Raw genomic sequence first — 24189 nt, forward strand, 5'->3', positions numbered from 1 at the left:
CTGAAGGGTCCCAGGTTTGATTACAGTCGAAGGCACATACCTGGGTTGTGGGCTAGGTCCCCAGTAAGGGGCGTGCAGGAGGCAGTCAACCAATGATTATGTCTCATCATTGATGTTTCTATCTTTCTCTCCCTCTCCCTTCCTCCCTGAATTATATATATTAAAACTCTTTCTAAACCTACCTTGTATTATTTTATATTTCTACCTTGTATATCACTGATTGTCCAGTCATGTTAAAAGGAGCTAAAACAATGGGAAATCCTGATAATAGTGAAGAATGTTAATGAACCTCAGGCTTGATTTTAATGTCCTAATATGGCCTAAAACATTTTGATTTTTTAAAAAACTGCATTTGATATCTACTTTGAACTCAAATCTATATTGTTAATGAAAATATGAACTATTAAGAAGTAACAGCTCACATTTTCTCTTTATATAATATATATTTATTTAGTTTGATCAAAGCCATAGTTGAAAAAAGTTATCTGCATATGTATGTGGTTGATCACATAATACTAAACAAAGATAAAACCAGTTAGCTTCTTCATTATTACTAAGAAACTAAATACACTACATTCAATAAAGCAAGGTAATAGAAAATAAATCTCAGAAAATGACAATTTTTAAATGCTAGGTATAACTGTGGGGAAAAAGAGAGATTATCATTAAGGAGAAAACTCTGAGAAGACAAAACACTACAAGCAATAATCTCCATAACTTCACACACCTAGGAAAAATAGCATTCTACAACTGCTTGTTTGTGAAGCCAGGGAATTGGTTTTGTTCATGTAGGATCCCAAGAGTACGCAACAATGGACAGATGGATATGAAGATGGATGGATGGATGGATGGATGGATGGATGGATGGATGGATGAATGGATGGAACAGCATATATTGATGTGTGTGTGTGTGTGTGTGTGTGTGTGTGTGTGTAAATTCTGAAGAAATTCATAGAAGGAGCTCACCTCTGCAAAATCAAATCCAACTGTGGGTTTTCACAAAGGAAGTGTTATTTGAACTAAATTTCCAAATACAGGATGTTTATGTAAGTTAACAGATGAGCACAGAATATTACCTCATTTAATTTGGACACAATTTCAACCAAAATCTGAATTAATTTAATAAAGTTGGAGAGAAACTAAATGCTAACCTGTAAATAACCACATCATTTGAAACCCTGTTTGACTGGAAGACAAGTACTAGGATTCAGCGATTCTGGGGTACTGGCCTCTAGGTACTAAACAGGAAGGAGAAGCCCTAAGGAAGATGGAATATCAGTCCTGCCAAGGCAGGACAAGCTCTCAAGATCAGCATTTCAAAAGTAGTGCCTGTATTATGAAGAATGCCAAAACTAGAATAGGCTGGGGAGATGAAAAGGGCAGTTGGAATGCAAGTAGGATTTTGGAAATCATGACAGAAAAATAAACATAAATGCCAGTGTTCAGGCAAATCCCACTTAGAGCCTCTGTATGAGACTAACATGCCCTGTTAGTCATAGATACAGAGTTCTTGCTCTGTTCCTTTTGTAACAGTCCCAAACACTGTTATTTGTTGTTTATCTTGTAGTGTTTAATATAATTGGTGATTTTTATTCTCACAGATTTATAGAAACCTAGGTTAAAAATATAAATTGTTGGCCTGGCCGGCATGGCTCAGTGGCTGAGTGTAGACCTATGAACCAGGTGGTCACAGTTCGATACCCTATAGGGGCACGTGCTAGAGGTTGCAGGCTGGATCCCCAGTGTGGGGCATGCAGGAGGCAGCCAATCAGTGATTCTCTCTCATCACTGATGTTTCTATTTCTATCTCTCTCTCCCTCTCCCTTCCCCTCTGAAATCTATATATATATATATATATATATATATATATATATATATATATGTAAAATTTCTTTATTAAGTTATTACATATGTGTCCTTATCCCCATATTACCCACCATCCCCCTCCATTCATGCCCTCACCCCCCTGTTGTCTGGTTAGGTCTATATGCTTGCATATAAGTATTTTGGTTGATCTCTCCTCCTTACCCCCACCTCTCCCCTACCTTCCCTCTGAGGTTTGATGCTCTGATCGATGCTTCTCCGTCTCTGGATCTGTTTTTGTTTATCAGTTTATGTTGTTCATTATATTCCATAAATGAGTGAGATCATGTGATATTTATCTTTCTCTGACTGGCTTATTTCGCTTAGCATAATGCTCTCCAGATCCATCCATGCTGTTGCAAATGGTAAGAACTCCTACTTTTTTACCGCAGCATAGTATTCCATTGTGTAGATGTACCACAGTTTTCTAATCCATTCATCTGCTGATGGGCACTTAGGCTGTTTCCAAATCTTAGCTATGGTGCATTGTGCTGCTATGAACATAGGGGTGCATATGTCCTTTCTGATTGGTGTTTCTGTTTACTTGGGATATATTCCTAGAAGTGGGATCACGGGGTCAAATGGGAGTTGCATTTTTAGTTTTTTGAGGAAACTCCATACTGTTCTCCACAGTGGCTGTACCAGTCTGCATTCCCACCAGCTATGCACGAGGTCTCCTTTTTCTCTGCATCCTCGCCAGCACTTGTCGTTCGTTGATTTGTTGATGATAACCATTCTGACAGGTGTGAGATGGTACCGCATTGTCATTTTGATTTGCATCTCTTGGATGATTAGTGACTTTGAGCCTGTTTTCATATGTCTCTTGGCCTTTCTTCTGACTTCTTTCAAAAGCATCTATTTAGGTCGATTTTTTGATTGGGTTGTTTATGTTCCTTTTGTTTAGTTGTATGAGTTCCCTGTAAATGTTGGAGATTAAGCCCTTATCGGTGATAACATTGGCAAATATGTTCTCCCATGCAGTGGGCTTTCTTGTTGTTTTGTTGATGGTTTCTTTTGCTGTATAGAAGCTTTTTATTTTGATGTAGTCCCATTTGTTTATTTTCTCTTTAGTTTCCATTGCCCTAGGAGATGTATCAGTGAAGAAATTGCTTCGGTATATGTCTGAGATTTTGCTGCCTGTGGATTCCTCTAGTATTTTTATGGTTTCCCGTCTTATGTTTAAGTCCTTTATCCATTTTGAGTTTATTTTGGTGTATGGTGTAAGTTGGTGGTCTAGTTTCATTTTTCTGCAGGTATCTGTCCAATTTTCCCAACACCATTTATTGAAGAGGCTGTCTTGACTCCATTGTATGTTCATGCCTCCTTTGTTGAATATTAATTGAGCATAGTGGTTTGGGTCGATTTTTGGGTTCTCTATTCTATTCCATTGATCTATAAGTCTGTTCTTGTGCCAGTACCAGGCTGTTTTGAGAACAGTGGCTTTGTAATACAGCTTGATATCTGGTATTGAGATCCCACCTACTTTGTTCTTCTTTCTCAGGATTCCTGCAGGTATTTGGGGTCTTTTTTTATTCCAGATGAAATTTTGAAAGTTTGTTCTAGGTCTGTGAAATATGCCATTGGTATTTTAATGGGGAGTGCACTGAATCTATAGATTGCTTTGGGTAGTATGGACATCTTGATGATTGGTTGATTCTATGAATCCATGAACACGGTGATGATATATATATATCATCATCATCATCATGATTATAAGACCCATGAGTGGAATATTGTAACTACAATTTTCAGGAAAAAGAAAAAGAAAAATGAGTTGTTTTCACACTGATTAGCAACTGCATCTCATTGCACAGCAGTATGGAGAAACGGATTTGAAAACATAGCATCAAGATTAGTGGGGCCTTTGAGCCAGAGGTTCAATTTGGGTCCCATCATTTTACCTGGCAACAGTGGGAGTTAGCAGGCATCGGGCTGTGCGGAAGGATTTGCATGTAAATTAAAACAGTTTGGGGCATTTTGCCTTGCCTCAGTAAAGGAGAAACATCGCTTTTCACTGGCACTACAAAAATCAAACGGAGGTTAACACAGAAGGAATCAGGGCAGAGTCCATTACTGGGAGAGCTAATTTGGCAGGTGCGCAAACTCTTGGAGATCATGGGCCGTGCTCCAAGGGAGCACTCAAGAGTTTGAAAAATGCAGGTGTGGAAGTTATTAAAGGACAAAGCACAGACATAGCATTCTGAAATTTAGAGGCAAAAACTCACCAAATGAAGAATAATTATTTTATTTTTAATATTATTTTGAAGTGTTATATATTTTAAATTTATACCTCCTACTTTAAATAATAAAATATATTTATATTAGTATTTAAAACATTTAAATTAAAATTTTTAAATAACTGAAATAAAATAAAGGATGTCTAACATTATAATGAAGTGTTATGTGCCTGATCATTAGTGTGGATTTTTGAAAATTCATTTTAGCCCTGTACCTCTAGCCTAGAATTGTAATGGCCTGGTCTTGAAATCATTAGACTTTAACAGATTATCTCAGTCATATAGCCCCTAAAGCCCAGTCAAAAACCTTCTGAGATGAAGGTTTTTAATTTCTACCCAGACTATATTAAACATCCTTTCTTTATTATTCATTTATTGACATAGTCATTTATTCAAAAAACACATATTTAGTGCTTTACGACATTTAAGGACAATGTGAAACAATATCAGGCATAGAGAAATGTGATTAGTCAGATTTGTGCTGTCAAGAAGGCCATCATCTAACATAAGATAAGATATATGCAAAAATAAAGACCACAGAAGACAAACTTCAAAATATACATTTATAATGTAGTATCTAGGCAGTGCCTTGAAAATTCAAGGGAGAGAGAGAGCATACAGGAAAAAAAAATGAGTATCATTTAATATAAAACAAACTAAAGTGATTGAGCTTTTTATTTTTTTATATATTTTTTAAAGAGCAAAGCTATCATCATTTAATTAGAAATTGGCAGAAATATTTTGCAAGTCAACACAAAAAATGCATCTTTAAAACTCCTAAAATTACACATATTTGTATCATGGAGTATATATAAGGTTACTGTCCCTGTCCAGAATGTTCAGGGATTAGACCCTTCTCCTTACACTTTGTGTTGGCCAATATGAGCATAGTGAGAAGCAGAGAGCCCTGATTTTGAAAACAAACAAAAAACTATATGTTTCTTTCCTAAAGACCTAATGTGCAAAGCAGTATCATAAAGATATGATGTTGTACAGGATATCATGGTGTTCATCCTATTGGAAATGAGATATAAATGTTGATAAACAGTGTTTAAATAGCAACAGACACATTATATTGTGTTCACTTCTCTGGGCTCCAGGACCTCAGTGTGAGATAAAGTGATAAATAGGCAGCAAAGTGTAGAGATTAAGAAGTCAGGCCACCACTTCTGCAATTCATCAGGTGAGTGATTTTAGACTAATTATTTAAACTATCTAAGTCTTAGTTTTCTCAATGGTAAAATGGGGTAAGTATATTTACCTTACAGCAACTTTGGGAGTTTTAAATGACCTTAGCCAAAAACATAGCATGGTAGCTAGCACACAGTAAATGCTCAATGAACGATAGTGATGATAATAAGGAGATGTTAGAGATGTGTCCAAGGCCTACTGACCAAGAGATGGAACAAATGCCCACAGTGAGTCAGATAGCTAGGCGGAGAACCACTGCAGAAATCCTACAGAAATTAAATTAGGATCCAAGATAGCTGACGTGGACATTGTGCCAAGAAATCAAGCTGCAGTGTGATAATTGCTTACACCATTTCTCCTCATATAACACATCTTATCAACTGCCTTAATACTTAGAAACCAAAACAGTGATTAATAATAAAGTTTTCAAGATGGGAATCTAGCCAATAGGAAATATTAAACTTAAAAATAGTACCAAAGACCCAGCTTCCTATTTTGACTATAAGTAAAACTACCAGCCTGCACAGAAAGCTCATGTTTACTAGGACTGAAACAATTGTTGCTAACCAATCCCCCAAACGCATCAAATAGCATATAGCCCAGCAAAATCCAAGGCTAGTCTGGAAACTCAGCTTATGTAACTAAAACAGACAGTATAGGCATCAAGATAGGTAAGAATAAAGTTACTAGCAGGTGTATGTATGTCTGTATATACATGTATACGTATGTATATATGTATGAACATTCACACATATCTATATATACATATGAAATAATATACTTAAGAAAGCTAGTTTTCCAGAAAACACACACACACATATAATCTCACTTCTTTCCAAAGACAGGATAATATTTCAGACACAACAAAAAATAAGGGAAAAAAGGCATTCACTATTTTTACATGTTGTTTTCATTCAGTTAAATATAATCTTCTCCAGAAATGAACTTACAAATGTCGAGCTTTATTTGCAACCCTCTGGATTAGGAAGACCAGCCATGCCATCACTAGGGCAAACAAGGTGATATTTGGAGCCACAATAGTGGCCAGAGAGACGAAAAAAACAGGTGCATGAAAAGGACACACAGCAATTGACGTCAATACAGTAACTGGCAAATAACAGGACATTTGGAACAAGGGACAGGAAGCAGTCCGACTTCAAGCAAAACTGACTTAACTTGATAACAAAATAGGGACCATGTGGAAGAAGAAGTGGATTGGACCTAGAGATGATGAACTGAGTTTGAGACAAATTTAGAGACAAATTACAGAAATGTTCAGCATACCTCATTTTGTTGGGCTCTGATTTCCTGCACTTAGCAGATATCCCATTTTTTATAAATTGAAGGTTTGTGGCAACCTTGCATTGAGCAAGGCTTTCAGCAACATTTTCTCACTGAAAGCTCAGATGATGGTCAGCATTTCTTTAGCAAAAATGTATTTCTTAATTAAGGTCTGCACATTTTTTGGCATAAAGTTACTATACGCTTTCTCAACTACATTATACTGTAAACATAACTTTTATATGTATTGGGAAACCAAAATATTCATGTGAATCCTTTATCGCAATATTTGCTTCACTATGGTTGTCTGGGACCAAACCCACAACATCTGAGGCATGCCTCTATTACTTTGAAAAATATTGTAATGCCTGTTTCTTATTTTATATATTAACTAGAGGCCTAATGCATGAAATTCGTGCAAGGGGCTTGGCCCTCACAGCCACAGCGGCTTGCCTTGGCCCTCGCAGCCCTGGCTTCGTCTGAAAGGTCATCCAGAAGGACATCCGGAAGGTCGTTTGGCTGTCCAGTATAATTAGCATATTACCCTTTTATTATAGATAGGTAGGAATAAATTTTATTGAGCTGAAAATTCATTAAGTTTAATAGATAAAAACAAAAGATAACAGGACTCTGAATTACAATAAAATAGAGAAAAATGTCTTGATAGTGATAAAGCCTATATCTCAAAAAATGAATTCCTTCATGAAGCCCGTTTCTCTCTTTTGTTTTAAAATATATTTTTACTAGAGGCCCAATGCACGAAATTTATGCAAGAGTAGGCCTTCCTTCCCCTGGCTGCCAGCACCAGCTTCCCTCTGGCACCCGGGACCCGGGTTTCCCTCGCAGCCCCAGCTTCGTTTGGACATCCGGTCTAATTAGCATATTATGCTTTTATTTTATAGATTGATTTCAGATAGGAAAAGAGAGGAATAGAGTGATAGAAACATCAATGGTGAGAAAATCGTCGATCTGCTGCCTCCTGCATGCCCGCAGCACTGGGGATCGAGCCCGCAACTGACAGGGAATCAAACCATGACCTCCTAGTCCATTGGTCAATGCTCAACCACTGAGCAACACAGACTGGGCCCATTTCTCTCGCTATATGCAGATCACTGAAAACAATAGCTACAAAACCCTATAGCATCATCCTTACACAACCTAGAGAGGTAGGATACTTGCTAGATAACATTTGGCCTATAAAATGGAGGATTTCCCCGGTGATATATGGGAACAACATGAGCATTCTGCTCAAGAATAATCAGTAGTAATATTTATAGTTACTAAAAACTCTATTCAGAAAGAACACTTAACAAGCAAGCATTCCTGTTTGGCAATTCTAGAAAGGAAAAAAAAAAACAACACAGCTTTTTATTATTTACTCTCAAAAGTAGACTGTCATTTTCTCTTCCTCAGAGCATTGTACTCATGATAATCCTTGCTATCCAACAGAAGAGATGTACAAGTGGCTTGTAACCCAATCGCCAAGATCTGGAAAGAGCCCAGGTGCCCATGAGTAGATGAGTGGATAGAAAAGCTGTGATACTTTTACACAGTGGAATACTATGCAGCTGTAAAATAAAAAGGAAAGCTTACCTTGTGCAACAGCTTGGATGGAGCTGGAGAGTATTATGCTGAGTGAAATAAGCCAGTCAAAGAAAGACAAATACCATATGATCTCACTTCTATGTGGAATACATGAACCAAATAAACCGATGAATAAAATAGAAACAGAGGCATGGATATGTGGAACAGACTGACAGCTGTCAGAGGGGAGGGGTGTTGTGGGGCTGGGTGAAAGAAGGTGAAAGGATATATATCCTATCTAATAAAAGAGTAATATGCAAATTGACCATCACTCCAACACAAGATGGCTGCCCTCATGTGGACACAAGATGGCCACCACAAGATGGCCTGCAGGGGAGGACAGTTGGTGGCAACCAGGCCTGCAGGGGAGGGCAGTTAGAAGTGACTGGGCTGGCAGGGAAGGGCAGTTAGGGGTGACCAGGCCGGCAAGGGAGGGCAGTTAGGGGCAATCAGGCTGGCAGGGGAGCAGTTAGGGGCAATCAGGCATGCAGGCAGGCAGGTGAATGGTTGGGAGCCAGCAGTCCTGGACTGGAGAGTGCAGGCTGGGCTGAGGGACACACCCCCTCCCCCCATGCACGAATTTCATGCACCAGGCCTCTAATTATATATATATATATAACATAAACACAGACAACACTGTGGTGATAGCCAGAGGGAAGGGGGCTGGGAGTAGGTGGTAGTGGGAAAAGACGTGATAAATGGGGTGGAAAGAGACTTTGCTTTAGCCCTAGCTGGGTAGCTCAGTCAGTTAGAACATCATCCTGATACAACAAGGTTGTGGATTTGATCCTCAGTCAGGGCACATATGAGAATCAACCAGTGAATGCATATATAAGTACAACAACAAAGTGATGATTTATCTCTCTCCTTCCCTCCCCCTCACTCTCTAAGTAATTAATTTAAATTATTTTTATAATGAGACTTTGCTTTGAGCGAAGGGCACATGATGCAGTGTGCAGATGACTGTTTGTTGAGTTGTACACTTGAAACCTGTATGGTTTTGTGAACCAATGTCACCCCAATAAATTCAATAAAAAAATAAATTGATTGTAACCAACTAATGAGAAGAGGAGCAGCACATATGTATGTTCATATATAACACATATATTGTACAAATATACATAGATATTTATGCAGTAAATAGAGTTTAAAATGAGAATTTTTACTTAATCACAAATTGGAAACTTAAAAAACATTCTCAAAATGACATATGAATAGGAAGAAGACCATTAATAATGAGTTATTTTATTCATCTGACTTGGTAAATTTTTTATATGTAAAAGGTACATATCGTCAAGGTTGAGATAGACACTGGAAAAGTACTGCTTAGGGAAGTACCATTGATGTCAACATAGTAAGCAGTTTGGCAGCGTCAAAATTTTTCCTAAGGGGAGTTTCCTAAATAATGGCTCAGCTACTACCTCTCATTATTAGACTAGCATGTAATGATTTCTTAGCTCAGACTCTAGATGATATTGATTTCTGGGGAGTAAGTTTTCATATCCCTGGATCTCTACAAGTTATGAAAAATTACCTCACCTGGAAAACAATGACCTAAAGGAGTGAAGGGAACCATAAGTAATTATAAATAGTTCATTATGTCAACATGCACCGAAAGAAACTGTTCTCTCTCTGAAAGCCATGACAAGAAGATTCTATGGACACTGAAACAGAGCCTACTAACCCCAGGTCTGGGGAGCAGAGTCTTATTAGATTTGAACCTCCTACTGCCCTTCCTGGAACCATACTTCCTAGCTGGTCCAGCACCGAGGGCTGCCGTTCACTTCCATTTTATGAAATAACATATTGGGGCCATCTTCACGTAAGTTAACTAAGTGATTTATTGTCCAAAATGGAGCAGTAAGCATACACTCCGACTGCCCTGTTACATCCCCTTTCCGCAGGGGAGAGCGTGGCTGTGTAACACTCCTGATTCAGCACGCGAAAATGAAGCAGGTACCAATGGAGAGAGAGACAGAGAATAAATGAGTGCACCAAGGTCAGCCCAGAAAGGGGAAAGAAGACAAAGAGCACAAAGTCACCTGATGGTTATGTGAAGAAGGGGAAGGGGCTGCTTTATTTACTGACTCGGTGACGAGAAGGGATGTACATGGATTGTATCTGAGCCCCGAGGTGCTTGTTTAATGCCAGTGGATAGCCTCTCTACACCACCCAGGCAGCATAGACTAGTATACGTACTATATATTGTATAGTCTATCTACATGCATGTCTCATACAGTAACAAATATATAACACTTGACTAGAACTAATGTATCCTCCAAATCTGCATTTTTCCATACCTGATTTAAATGATTTTAAAATCATAATTGGCTACAAGATTGAACATATGTGTGTTTATTTATATATTGTGTGTATATGTACGGGATTTCCTATAAATACACATATGAATATATCCAGTGCTAACTTAGATTTTCAAAATCATTTAAGTCAACCTGGGGAAAATCTACTATAATGTATTCAGATATGTTTACCTGTTAAATTCTACTTACTGATACATCATATTTTCTTGATATTAAGATGTAATCTAACTTAAGAATCACTTTCAATTGCAGGGGGGGAAATACATGTTAAACATCCACATTGATTATAAATGCTATCCCAGTTTTAGAAATAGAATAACACAACTTGACATTGAGAAAGTATAACCATAGGGTTGGGTGCTTTAAAAGAAGACGTATCCAAAAATAAGGAAACTCTCTAAAGAAATTATGTGGAAGATTTTAATAAATAATACGAGCTAACAGCTTAACTGATATGGTTCAAATTAGGACTTGCACTCTGGGTACCAGTGGCCTCTAGATATTAAATCAAGCAGTAACTTGTGTGTGCGAGCACACACAGACACATAGAATAAACATATTATGGCTTATTATTTGTCCTAATCCTTACTATAGGGCTCACAAATTACTCACATTAGAGTTATTTCTAAGTAAGCCAGGAATGATGTAGTATATATGACCCATAAGTTTTCATGGCAAATAAGAACAAATATATAAAATCCTAGAGATATATGACCCATAACACATTACAGAGCATCGATTTCCCAGAGGCTAATATAAAACTGATGTACCCAATAACAGGTCTATTTTCATTCTCTCCTATAACTCAAATCTATTCATGCTACACAATTACTTTTGCATATTACCATATTGTAGTTACATGAGCTATTTCATCTGTAAAACCTGGAATTCTTACGTTAAATGAGCACCTTTGGAAGCATCCTATTATTTTCTTTATGATCTTTCAATCACCTTAATTATTTTTTTAAAGTGTATAATGTCTTTTATTCACATATCAGATAACTACATGCTTCAAATTTTAAAATCCACATAAAAATAAAGTTACTCAGGAATTTAATTGATGAACTGAATTACATTTCTGTCTCCAAGGACTAAGCCCTGAACACCTGATACATTAAAATGTTCATATTAAAAATAAACAAACTCAAAAGAAGTGAATACTATTATTTAAGAGAAAACAGAAATATTTGCTAACCCAATTTTTATTGAAGAAGAAATAAATATGAGTAGAAGAGAAGGAATGGAATAAGAAGAGGCAAAGAGGTTTCTTATACATGGAGAAAATGATCAATAAAAGAATAACACCTATACATTATATTTTACTTAGTTTTGGGCTCTAATCTCAGCTGAAATCATAAAGGAATATAGTCTGAAGTACTTAAACAGAAATATATTTCATCCACTCACAAAGCAAGAGCGGCAGAAGATTTTATTTAAGGCAATTAGACATCATGATTTAGTAATTAGGATACTAAACAGAGATCAAGGCTGAGTAGAAAAATCTACTATAATGATGTATTCAAATATGGTTACCTGTTAAATTCTACTTACTGATACATTATATTTTCTAGAAACTAAGATGTAATCTAAGAATCACTTTCAATTGCAAATCTGCCTACGTTTTAGGACAAGGTTCTGTCTTATTGAAAAACATGAGAATAATCTCTAAACTTTGACATCTGACATTTCAGACTACCCTTTGTCTGTAACATGTATGTTTCCTTCTGTCACACTGGTCACTCTGGCCCTTTTCCAGCTATCTTTAGATCTTGCATTTGTCACTAAACTTCAGTGAGCAAGGGGATCCCTTCCTGATGTATACCACTGGTTCCTTCAAACTAGCATCTTCCTTTCATGCTTTTTAGACCTTCATAGGATTCACAGATTCTTCCTGGGAATTCTCTAAACCTAAATTTTAGATATATGGACCAAACCACAGACATTACTGTTTCAAAGAATTCTCATGGTGAAATAAATTTTTAAGAAGTTACTGACACAGACAATAACAGTGTAGTGAAGGACAGAGGGGGTGCGGGACAGAGGAGGATAATAGGGAGAACAAAGGGGACATCTGTAATACTTTCAACAATAAAGACAAATAAGAGAAAACGAAGTTATTGAGTAAGAGGAGCCAGAATGACTTGCATAGACAATTCTCTTCTGCTGTGGTTTTCAAGTGTGCTTGTGGATTAACAGCACCCGCATCATATGGGAATTTGTAAAAATGCAAATTCCAGGTTCTGCCTCTGACCAACTGGAACAAAAACTCAGGGGATGGAGATTGGGGGATGGGGGAGGGAAGGGGGTTGGCTTTCCACACATAACCAAGTAATAGTTTTCTTAGTTCTGACTAAAGCCACAATTTTACCCCAGTGAGGAAAAGCACTTTTCTGACTCTCCCAATGAAGATTTTAGCATTTTCAGAAACACTTAGGTTACTATTTGTCTGGAGGTTCTAGATAAGAATTGGACAGCTTCATCCCACACTTTAAAACTGCCACACTGTGTTGACAATGATAAGAACAAGGGACATCAGTGGGGTAGCATGGGGACACCTGAGCCACATCACCATAGAGATCAGTCAAGTGAGCACTTTCACAGTCCTCGGATCTTGCCCCAGAGTCGTCTATCTTTTTATAACTGACTTTTCTCATGTCATTTTCCCCCAGATTCCTTTATCGATGAATGTGTCAACCTTCCTGGCATACGACCAGCCCACAATAAGTTACTGTGGGGTGCATCATGAACTTCTCTCTCATAAGTCCTTTGAAACGACGGCACAGGAAGATACCATGGAAACGCACCTAGAGACTGAGCTGGACCTGAGCACAATCACGGCAGCCGGCCGCATCAGTGATCATAAACAGCATCTGGCTTAACTGCGCTACATGGTGGCCGAGGGCGGCCACCAAACTTTGTAACCTCAAGGACAAAATGAGGAAGATTTGTTCGGTGTGGACTCTAAAAACGAAACAAAAAAAAAATCCCCTGTTAAAAATCCAAGATTGATTCATGAAATAAAGAAGACATTAATTGTTTCAAGTCTATACTTTGTAATTAGCTAAGTTGTGCAGTATTTTTTTTTTACTTAAACAGAGTATTTCCCTGAAAGAAAAAGAAATCTTTTTCCTCCTAAACTCATCCTACCTATCTGTAAAAACTGTACAGAGCTAATGTATTTTTCATATTGTAAAATTTCAATTATACAAACGACTGGTATGGACAGTACCATAATTTAATTACAGTTTACTTTACAAACTTTACACATTTCCGTTTCTAAAATTTTAAATTAACAAGAAATTATTTCCTGTGTTATTCAGAGTTACTCCGTTTTGTAGGGACTGTTTTGTTACTGCTTTTGTGCCCAGAAACCTTGACTAAAATTCTGTGCTGTGAGGAACATGCACGATTTTTATCATGCTTACTGCGTAGAATTTTATCTACTTGTTCCAGAAATAATACATTAACCAAAAAGGGTTTCATTGTTGAGACTTGTTAAGAAGTTCTTCAATTACATAGGCAGGTTTTTCTTATAAATGGAAAAAAAAAATCAAAGATTTTTTTTAACACTTCTTCTTCACAGACTTAACTGTTGCCTTGAATTACAGCCTAGTTTCTAAGCAGTGAAATGTAATGATAAAGAGGGATATTTTAACAACATATTTCTGAATGAATGACTCATTATTTCATTCTTTGGAGTAACCCATTGTTAAGGGTGGAAGGGGAAGCATGGACAAAACATCACTGGAAACAAAGGCCGTAACCACAGCAACAGTCTTTGATACATTAAAAAGGTGCAGCTGTCAGTGCCAAATAAAAACTTGTTACGCGTCTTCTTTTCAGGCCAAGGTGGAGAAATGTACAGTAGCAATTTTTCTCCTATTTAACCCAAAGTGGTTTACTTAAAAATAATCATCAGGCACGGCAAAATGTGGCTGGTTTTTAAGACAACTTCTCATTTAGAAATGTGAGGCTATATTTTTGGGAACATTTCAAAGAAAATACAGGAATTTTTAATCTTTGTGTGCCACATCAGTTCTCTCCTGGGGAAGGAGCCTAAACATCTACAGCTCATTCAATATAGATTTGAGCCTTGGTGGAGAACTTGATCTAAATGCAAGGAGACTATAAGCATCCCAATATGTTCTAAATTGTTTATATTACCATCATAATGAGATTCACCTCCAGATTACCTGAAAAATAACCCAGAGTAATTTGAAACCTCCCCAGAGCATATGTTCATTATAAAATTGTATTACATAGTTAATTCAAATCAAATTGTGAATACCTGACCTTTTAGATGCTGAAATAATCAACTTGTTTCTGGTATTTGCTTGACACAGGTTACTGTTTGAAAATATTTCTATTTTATCTGTGGTAGTCACACATTCTTTTGTGTGTTTTTAAATATAAAACTAAGTTTCCATTGTTGTTGCACTAGAAGAAGTGCTTTCTTATGTTGTCATTTTATAATTATGACATCAAAAATAGGTTGAAAATATGTCAATCTTACAGGGGGTCAAAGAATCAAAAACAATGAAGACAACAATTTGTAAAACCAATGTCCAACGTTTAATTTTTTTATTTCTTCCAAAGAAATCATATCTACCAAAGTCTCCTTTTATCATAGCAAATTTAAGAGCAACTTCCAGAAGAACCAACTTTAAAAAATATATAGAACAAATTTTTGTTAAAAATATACAAAGTCAGAAAGAAAAAAACAAAATGTTGAAAGAGGCAAACTCTCTTACTAATTTAAAGTAAACTTAATGTTACAGTACTTGTAACATATTTACTTAACATATTTTATAACATACTTTGCATAAATTATTTGCTATTCAAAATTTTTTTGTCATTTTAAGTCAAATTTTAATCTTTAGTTTTTCTAATTTTTAGTTTCCTTGCAGAGTATTCTTCATTCTCTAAATTCAGAAATTGCTTTGCACAGTTAGCAAATTTATATAGAGTTAATTATAAATATATTATTTGTGTGTCTACAATCAAATGCCAAATTTTATTTACAATGTAAATCAAACTGTCATTTGTAAATTTCCTCATTAGAAGTTGGCCTTGCAAACATCCAAGCATTATTTTAATTTCCAGACATTTTCAAATTGATAAATGACTTTAAAAAATTTTAGGTTCCAGGGAGCCTCACAGATATATGCCATTTATTTTTTGAAGCAAACCACTTTCTTTCAACAGTTTAAGTTCATCTAAAGTGAACAACTTGAATAGAAGCAGTCACCTTGGAACCCTAGCTCTGTGCATCTGAGGACTTACTACAGTAAGAACCAACTAAACTGAGAATTTTAAGATTTCTCATATTTGAAATTAAAGGATCTTTAACACGGAGGAGGAGGAGGAGGAGGAGGAGGAGGAGGAGGAGGAGGAGGAGGAGGAGGAGGAGGAGGAAGAGGAGGAGGAGGAGGGAGGAAGAGGAGGGGGAGGAGGAGGAGGAGGAGGGAAAGCAGCAACAGCAGCTGGGTTATTTGTCTGCTTCATTTTTATACTGCCATGTCCAGGGGTAGGGGTGGTGGAAGTAAAGACCTGCTAGAGGAGATTGTGTCTGGAATCATGATCATATATTTACAATTTATATATTTGTGTCTGAAATCTTTATTTCTAATCTGTCTTTTTCATATTCGATAATCTTCCTAACCACCCTGTTCCCATCCTCCCTTCCTGTCGATGCTCACCTATTCAAACAACTGAAATGTTTATGTAGTTTGAGTTGAAGAACACAGAATTTGACCCAACATGGTTATAATAACAGCAATAGCTGTGGGCTATGGCAAGCAATAAAGTTATGCAGTGTTTTGAGGTTCACAACCACATTTCACATAACCACGCTATGAAGACACATTAATTAATCTCAAAGAGGTTAAGACTCGCCCAAGACACACTAATAAATGGTAGAACTGAATCATTCTCAAAATTCAGAGCCTGTTAGTTTCTCCACTATATCTGCTCAGAGCCAGAGATATTAAGCAGAATGAAAAAAAAATTAACATGTTGTTCAGTTCTTTCTAATCTAATTCAGTTCCTCTATCTGTATAACACATGGACTAAATTAAATTTTTCTGTGTGCTACTCTGGGCTCTCACATTCCCAGTAAAACTCTTTGTTCAAAAAGTATAGCAAGCCATAGATTTCTTAACAGACCATATCATCTGTAAGGATACAGCACAGTTACTTACAGGAAGTGGATGTTTATAGGCCCCAAGGTACAGACATAAAATCGAGAAGCACAAGAAAAGAAACCAAAGACCATCTAAATTCAGATTGCTTGGGTAGTTATAAAACAGATCCACAGTGAGAAATTTTACACATATTCAACTGAACACATATTCAATTCAGAGCTAATTTGGAAGACCTTCATAATTTTTTTTTTGTTGTTTATTTGTTTTAGCAAGAGTACTTCTTGAACCATGAATTCTTATACTTGTTTCAACAGAAAACAATTTTTTCTATTCTCCTTTTAATAAAAAAATGAACTGCAATTTATCCAAACTGATGTACAGATGCTAAAACATGCTAATAGGCAAATAATATTTTACTAATCAGCTCATTTTTTATCAAGTCTCTATTCCTACTCCCTCCTGAATGTTAGAGAATCATAAAACCATACAGATTTTAATATAAATTATATTTTTAAAGGAAAGAAAGTTTGTTCAAATTTAAGACAACTATCATAATCCTGATTTTATCAGTCTGGCTTCCCAAACTGCTAAGAAATAGCCAAACCTTTTTGCAAAAATATTTTCTAAAATAAAACCACCGTATAAGAGAGTAAGACATATATTTGTTTTTTTGTCTGCTCCTGGCTAAAAAGCCGATATCATCTCTCAAACTAAACATTCAAAATAAGTAAAGACATTGAAAGCATAATAATAGGGGTTGGTGTGAACTATCTGGAAGCTAGAAAAAAGAAAATCAGATGTGCTGAGTAGATGGCAGCACATCCAGGGAAAGGAAATGGACTGGCAGATACTTGGTTTCAGGAAAGATGGAGGTGAGAAATCTCTCGAGTGGTACATCCTATCACTGGCATAGCTCTTAACAGTTTATTACTCTGGGTAATAAATAGTATAACAATCTGGTAACACAAAAAAAGTGGCAGGTCCTGATGGGTTGGTTATGCAGTAAGCACCCAAAGGAGTTGGTCTGGCAGTAAGAAAGACCTTACCTTCTCAACTCACCACAGCTGTTTCTAACAAGAGAAGTACCCAAGAGCAGGGGTCCCGGATCAATGCTTTCAAAACCCTGACATACCCACTAAGGTAGACTGACAATAAGCAACTGTGCTTCATTTCACAACAACTCTAATAGGAAAAAAATATTTGAAAATTAAAAAGTAAAAAATACCAAAGTGGTGATTGGTTATTGTTAGAGGTCTCTGGTGGCTGGTATTATTTTATTGTGAGAGGAGACTGCTTATATTTAATATTTGTAAATCTGAGGGTAAAATTTGGGTTTTTAAAAATCCAGTTGATTATTTACCTTTCTATTATAGACGGTGATCTTAAAGTAAGAGAGTGCCTTGGCATTTAGGACTTAGAAAACTCTAGTTCCTTCCTCCTTTCTCCCAAACATTTATAAATTTTATTTTATATGATATGTGTCTTACTGAAAGACTAAGTGAAAATTTGTTTTGTAGAAAGCAAATAATATTTAAAATGTATCAAAGAACCTTGTGATAAAGGATTCTTAAAGTAAATCCTTTTTTTTCGAATCTAAAGCAACATGCACTAATTTATCTTTTGTAACTTGATTTCCATATATCTTGTGTTACACAAAGAACTGCATGACTTTGAAGGGTCTATGATACTGTCTTTGCTCAGACTACAGGAAATGAAGGACTGACTCTAGGTTTTGAGCTGGTATATACACACTACAGAGTGATCATGTTCAGTCAGCTTCACTTACTGAATTTATCTGGATTAGTGAAAAAATGGTATCGAGGTGAGTGCGTAAAGTTGACCGTTACGTGTGGTTTTTTTTTTCTATTTATTGGTTTATACTTTTACCACTTATCATATCCTACAAGATCAAAATGACCCCAAGTCCCTTTGGTCCAGACTATATTTACTGAATCAGAATCTGTAAACCTAATCTCTGATGCATATTAAGCTTTATAAAATATTGTTCAAATGAATTTACTTTTACCAAGTCATCCAACCGTTTTTACTCTAGTCTAAAATTAATAATTCTTGTGCTCTCCTAAGTCCATGTGAATCTGGTATTCTAAGCCTGACTGGAGGAATACACACAAAGGACAACTATACATACACGGGTCAGGCTGTTTCCCGACAGACTGTGTTGTTTATATAGATTCTGCTCTCCATTAGCTCTTTCAACAGGAATATCTGAAAAGAGTCTTAAGTCAGCTGGGTTATTCATTTCGCTAACTTATTTGCTCCTACAGTTAATAATATAACAGCTAAAAAGCTGGAGGGGGGGAGAGAGGATATATCAGGCCACTGTACTGTCCTCATCTTATTCTCAAACCAATTTAAGAAGTAGGTCTAACCACCCATTTACAAAAGAGGAAAATAAGGATCGTGGTAACTGAATAACTTGACAAGGCTCCTAAGTAGAGTTGGCAATTCAAATCTAGGTCATCAGACTCTAAGAATGTGGTCCTACCTCCCAATAGCACATTTTCAAATGTGAAAAAAGACCATAATCAATAAAATTAGGTTCATATATTTTAATGAATGCTGTAGAGACTTCATAAGAAGACTATACCTCACTATTCTTAAACAGAAAAGTTGCATAAAGTATTTCACACTGTCGAAATTTCCTTCAATATCCAAGTCAACAGCAACGTGATGGAAAGAAATATCCATTACTTTCTTGAAGTTTCATACATTGTTTCTTAAAAAGAGTGGACATATGAAAAAATAACCCTTAAAAAGATAAATATCCCCAAATATTCATAGTGTATTTTTATTTCCTATTTCCCTAACATATTATAAAACTATTTTAAAATATAAGTAGATATCTACAATATAATTTTTAACTCATTTTAAAAATGGAGGGAAAGTTGTCAATAGAAGCAAAAACTATATAGATGAATAGTCAATAAAGTAACTAAATGCAAAGGACAATGTAAAGAAAACCACCAACAATCTATAGTTATAATATTTTTTTCTTTTTACTGAATTTATTGGGTTCATTGTAGTCCAAGTGTCCATCAGTAGGTGAGTGGATAAAAAAGCTGCAGTACATTTACACCATGGGATACTACCAGGCTGTATAAGAGGAGGAAATGTTATCCTTTGCAACGGCAAGGGTGGATCTGGAGAACATTATGCTAAGTGAAATAAGCCAGGAAGAGAAAGATAAGTACCATATGATTTCACTCATATGTGGAATCTAATGTACATTCAAAAATGTTTACTCACAATGACATCGCTTGGACTGCAGAATATTTCCTAGGAATGACTTTATGTGGGACTATTTTTATAGGAGCATTATTACTTACACAAAGTACCTGAGATCTGGGAGCAACGCTACATAAAGGAGGCAGGAAGATATTTATAACAATATAGACTCTGCTTGTCCTATTACTCAGAACATAATATATATAGTTTAAGTTAATTATATATAATTTTCCTTGTTAAGACAATGCAAATGTTTTCGTCATTATGTTCAGGTGGCCAAATAAGAATTTTTAAGTTTATTTTTAAACTCATCTTCAAATAAATCTTCCTCACTCTCAGCTATTATCAAATGATTCTTAAACAGTTTCTTGATCCCATTAGTGTCTCTAGAAGCTTTTTATTCAACCATTGTGCTAACTGGCTCTTCTATTTCTCCCAGAATTTGCACAAGCCCAAGAAAATTAAATTAGGAAATTACACTAGCATGTTGCTCTATTACACTATCCAAATATAGCACCTACTTAAAATACCCTGTCTTTTATAATACATGTGGGATTCTACAGCTAGTAAAATACCCTGTAGGTCTCATTTCTACTAAAAACTACCACTATTGTGATCAACTATGCTATAAATTTACATCAATTTATAAATCTGGCAAAGAAAGAAGCTCTAGCATCCTGAAGCAGTATGAATACATCTGCTTATTCTGGCACTACCACCTATCCAGAAATATCTGAAATACCTAATTTATCTGAAATATCTAGAGTAATTCTGATTTTGGACAACAGAGATGCTCCTGGGTTGAAAATGTGGTGAAAGACAAAGAAGAGGAGAAAAAATAACATGCTGAGAGGTAAGTGAATGAAATGTAATATAGTCTCATTAATCTGCAAGTAATTTTTAAAACTGAGAGTAGGAATTAAAACTTACAGTAACATTTATGCTATCAAGTGTCATCAGGAAAAGCCAAAATGGACATTAGGAACCTAAAAGCGAACAGGTATTTGTGATGGTGATACATATTAAAGAGATAGAATTAATTTCCCCAAAAGAGAGAATACATATCAAGAATAAAAATTAGTTCAAGAACTGCCACAATTACTTATCCAGAGAGAAACTGAAAAATCAGAGTAAAAGATCCAAACTAAATACCAAATGCTCTTTTCAAGATCAATTTTGAAATAGCCCAAAAGTATAAACCCCAAATTTCTGCTTCAACTATATGAGTGATTGCATAAATTCACATATACCTCGTCAAAACTCTAATGTTGAGAAATGAATTGTATTTAAATATACTCCATCTGTTCTTACTGTTTTACATCAATGATATATTTGCACTTAATTACAGATCTATAAGTATAATGCCCTAAGCAATCTGATGAAAATGTGGTTAAAGATTGGGCCCACCCTGTCATGTTGCTCTCCTACGCAGCAATTATTACATTAGCATGTCCACCACGGTGGGGAGTTGGGGAAAAAAGTTTCCAAAGCCCTCTCTAGCATTTCCTGACTTAGACACTTGTAACATTCATTATCTATGGGTCTAATTTCATATTCACTTACTAGAGGCCCGATGAACAAAATTCATGCAAGAGTAGGCCTTCCTTCCCCGGGCTGCCAGCACCCGCTTCCCTCTGGCACCTGGGACCCAGGCTTCCCTCCCAGCCCCAGCTTCATCCAGAAGGTCGTCCAGAAGGACATTCATTCTCATTAGCATATTACGCTTTTATTATTATAGATAACCTAAGGAAATGACTGCCTTGAGATAAGAGCCTAGAAGCCCGTCCCAGCTACAGCCTGACTACACTTATGAGATATCTAGGAGAAGATACTGCATATCTCTGAACTCTATGCCATCTGGAGAAAAACTCGAGATCTTTGTATGTAGACACTTTTCCATCTTTAGATTTGATGGAATCTTAAGTTCAGTTTAAGGACATACTTCGAAACCGCTTGCCAGTTTCCTCTTTAATAAACTTCAAACTTAAGTTTCTTGAATCATTGATGGCTATGTCAAAATGAACTCTTGTCATACGTAATAATTTTGTGCAAGGATAACATAAGGCTGGAGTAGTAGCCCTTATTAACTTTTCCTTGTCTTTGATTCTTGCTATGGGATAAAAATATGCAAGTTCAATATGACCCCTAGGTACAACTATAAAAGGATTGGGAGAAGAATGTTCTAACAGATAAATACTGTGTAATATAACAGAAATGTAATTTGGAGTTACTTCTTTTTACCTTGGTAATCTGATACAGTTTTCAGATAAGTTAGGTACATGTCTTCCTGCTACTGTGAATTTAAATATTATTCTCTATGATATGATTTCATTGTCATATACTTTCTCTTTCTGAGGATGAATCTCAGACAATTGGTTGTGCTCTATAATTGCTATAAGAAGGAATTTCTACTTATCTTGAGAAAATACTAATTACTTTAAGATAAAATGATAACTTTTAAGGAATGCTTACTTTCTAAGCATTTTTTATATATGAATTCCTTAATCCTCATTAATGTGGTTAATGGGATTAATAAAAAACCCTATGAAGTTAAGTACTACTGTTATCCCCTTAAGATGGAAAAATGATACCCACAGTGATTATATAACATACATCTACTAAATTGTGAGGGAAGAATTCAAGTCCAGATGACAGATATAATGACAAAGTGACTCCACCTACTAACTGCACATTTCAGGTTGACTTTATAAAGTCAACCCTTACGTTTAAGTCTATTCTCTTAAGGCTATAACTAAAGCCATTTTATCAATGGATGTGCTTATTATGTACCGAATATATGTCTATTGAAAAGTAAGTATCTTTGTGATGTATAAAAGAGTATGTGATATAGTCCTTGTTTTAAGGGGCTGACAGTCTTAGCAAAAGTAAAAGGTATCACATTAATCAATCAAAAGATGAAATCATAGTTAGTAGAGTTGCTGTGAATAACTATGGGCAAAAATGAAAATTGAGATAGAATTTAAGAGTAGCAATACTTAGGTGTGGCCAGGTAGCTCAGCTGGGTAGAGCATAGTCCCAATATGCCAAGGTTGTGGGTTTGTGGGTTCAATCTCCATCAGGGCACATACTAGAGTCAACCAATAAATGCATAATAAGTGAAACAAAAAAATCAATGTCTCTCTCTAGAATTAATAATTTTTTAAAAAATCTAGAAAAAATACCTTTGAAAGATTTAAAAAAAGACTAGCAGTATTCAAAGGGGCAATATGAAGAGAGGGAAGTAAAAAAGAATATTATATTTTTATTTATGGACATCTATTATTCCAATAGTATTTGTTAGATTCATTCTTGCCTGGCAAGGAAAAACCAACCTCAGTTTTTGTCCTGATTACGTAAAAGTTCAAAGCCAGATTTAACCCTGGCCACACTTTTCGTCTTTCTATATGGACACCAATATTCCTCCACCTTTTTTTCAGCTGTTTTTTTCTTTATATTGCTATTTATTCATTGTTTAATGGTGGTGGTGGTGGTGGATCATATTAATCCTTTGGGGAAAATGTTACTAGTATGTTGGATTCTCAAGGTTGCCAGTCACATAATTCTCAAGGTTGCCAGTCACACCTGTTCTGAAACCTCTACTCCAGGAGGAATAGAGTTTGGAGGTATTGTAGGTGTCTATGGGTAAGAGCTCTTCTAGAAATCTGGGATTTTAATAGTTTCAGAGTCTGGCATATTGCTCAGATAGGTAGATACTTAGTTTCTTTCCATCTATAAATGTTAAAGAATAATTTTTTTTAAATTCCCCCTCCCACAATCTTATAAATTTAATTCTCAAATTAAAAGCATTCAATTTAGCCATCCTATGATAAATACAGAACATCTGCAAATTTATTAAATGATAGTAATAACTTAATTAATAAAGTAATTAATTAATGCAATGGATTGTCAGAAGTTCTTTCTGTTGTGTTTTGTTTTTTAACATGTCCCATGCAATTATAATCTCTGTGTGTCAAAAAGTCTATATTATAGTTTTGACCTCAGGAATATGTGAAAAAAATGTAGAAAAGGTGTATTCACCTGTACAGTTTAAATTTTCATCAATTACTGGTTATGACATCTGATATTAAAGTGAATGGAAATTAGGTGTAGTCTTTTGTATTTTATTCTACTACTATGAAATGATTCTTTAAAAAAACTGAAAAATTATCAGTCAGGTGGCCAGTTCATCTGATATGGCAATTAGCACAATTGCTCTGGTAGCTGTTTAGTATCATTAACTCTTCACTTCTTTAAATATGTTATGTTTTCCTTAGCTAACACCTCTCTTTATAAGAATACCATGATTCCCTGCGGATTCCATTG

General features: G+C 35.7%; 2 protein-coding genes across 2 annotated transcripts in view; one reads left to right on the top strand and one right to left on the bottom strand.

Annotated features, from left to right (window-relative positions):
- The window catches only part of LRRTM3 (leucine rich repeat transmembrane neuronal 3), a 158434-nt gene extending 143670 nt beyond the window's left edge, over nt 1-14764 (top strand). The window contains exon 3 of the mRNA XM_036336866.1: nt 13147-14764. Within this exon, the coding sequence (XP_036192759.1) occupies nt 13147-13356 (210 nt within the window). The 3' untranslated portion in view covers nt 13357-14764. The remainder of the gene's footprint in view (nt 1-13146) is intronic.
- CTNNA3 (catenin alpha 3) overlaps nt 1-24189 on the bottom strand; it is a 1292302-nt gene that overhangs the window by 901093 nt on the left and 367020 nt on the right. The gene's annotated exons all lie outside the window — the stretch shown is intronic.

The sequence above is a fragment of the Myotis myotis genome, unplaced genomic scaffold (genome assembly GCF_014108235.1).
Source record: "Myotis myotis isolate mMyoMyo1 unplaced genomic scaffold, mMyoMyo1.p scaffold_m19_p_15, whole genome shotgun sequence".
Lineage (NCBI taxonomy): Eukaryota > Metazoa > Chordata > Mammalia > Chiroptera > Vespertilionidae > Myotis > Myotis myotis.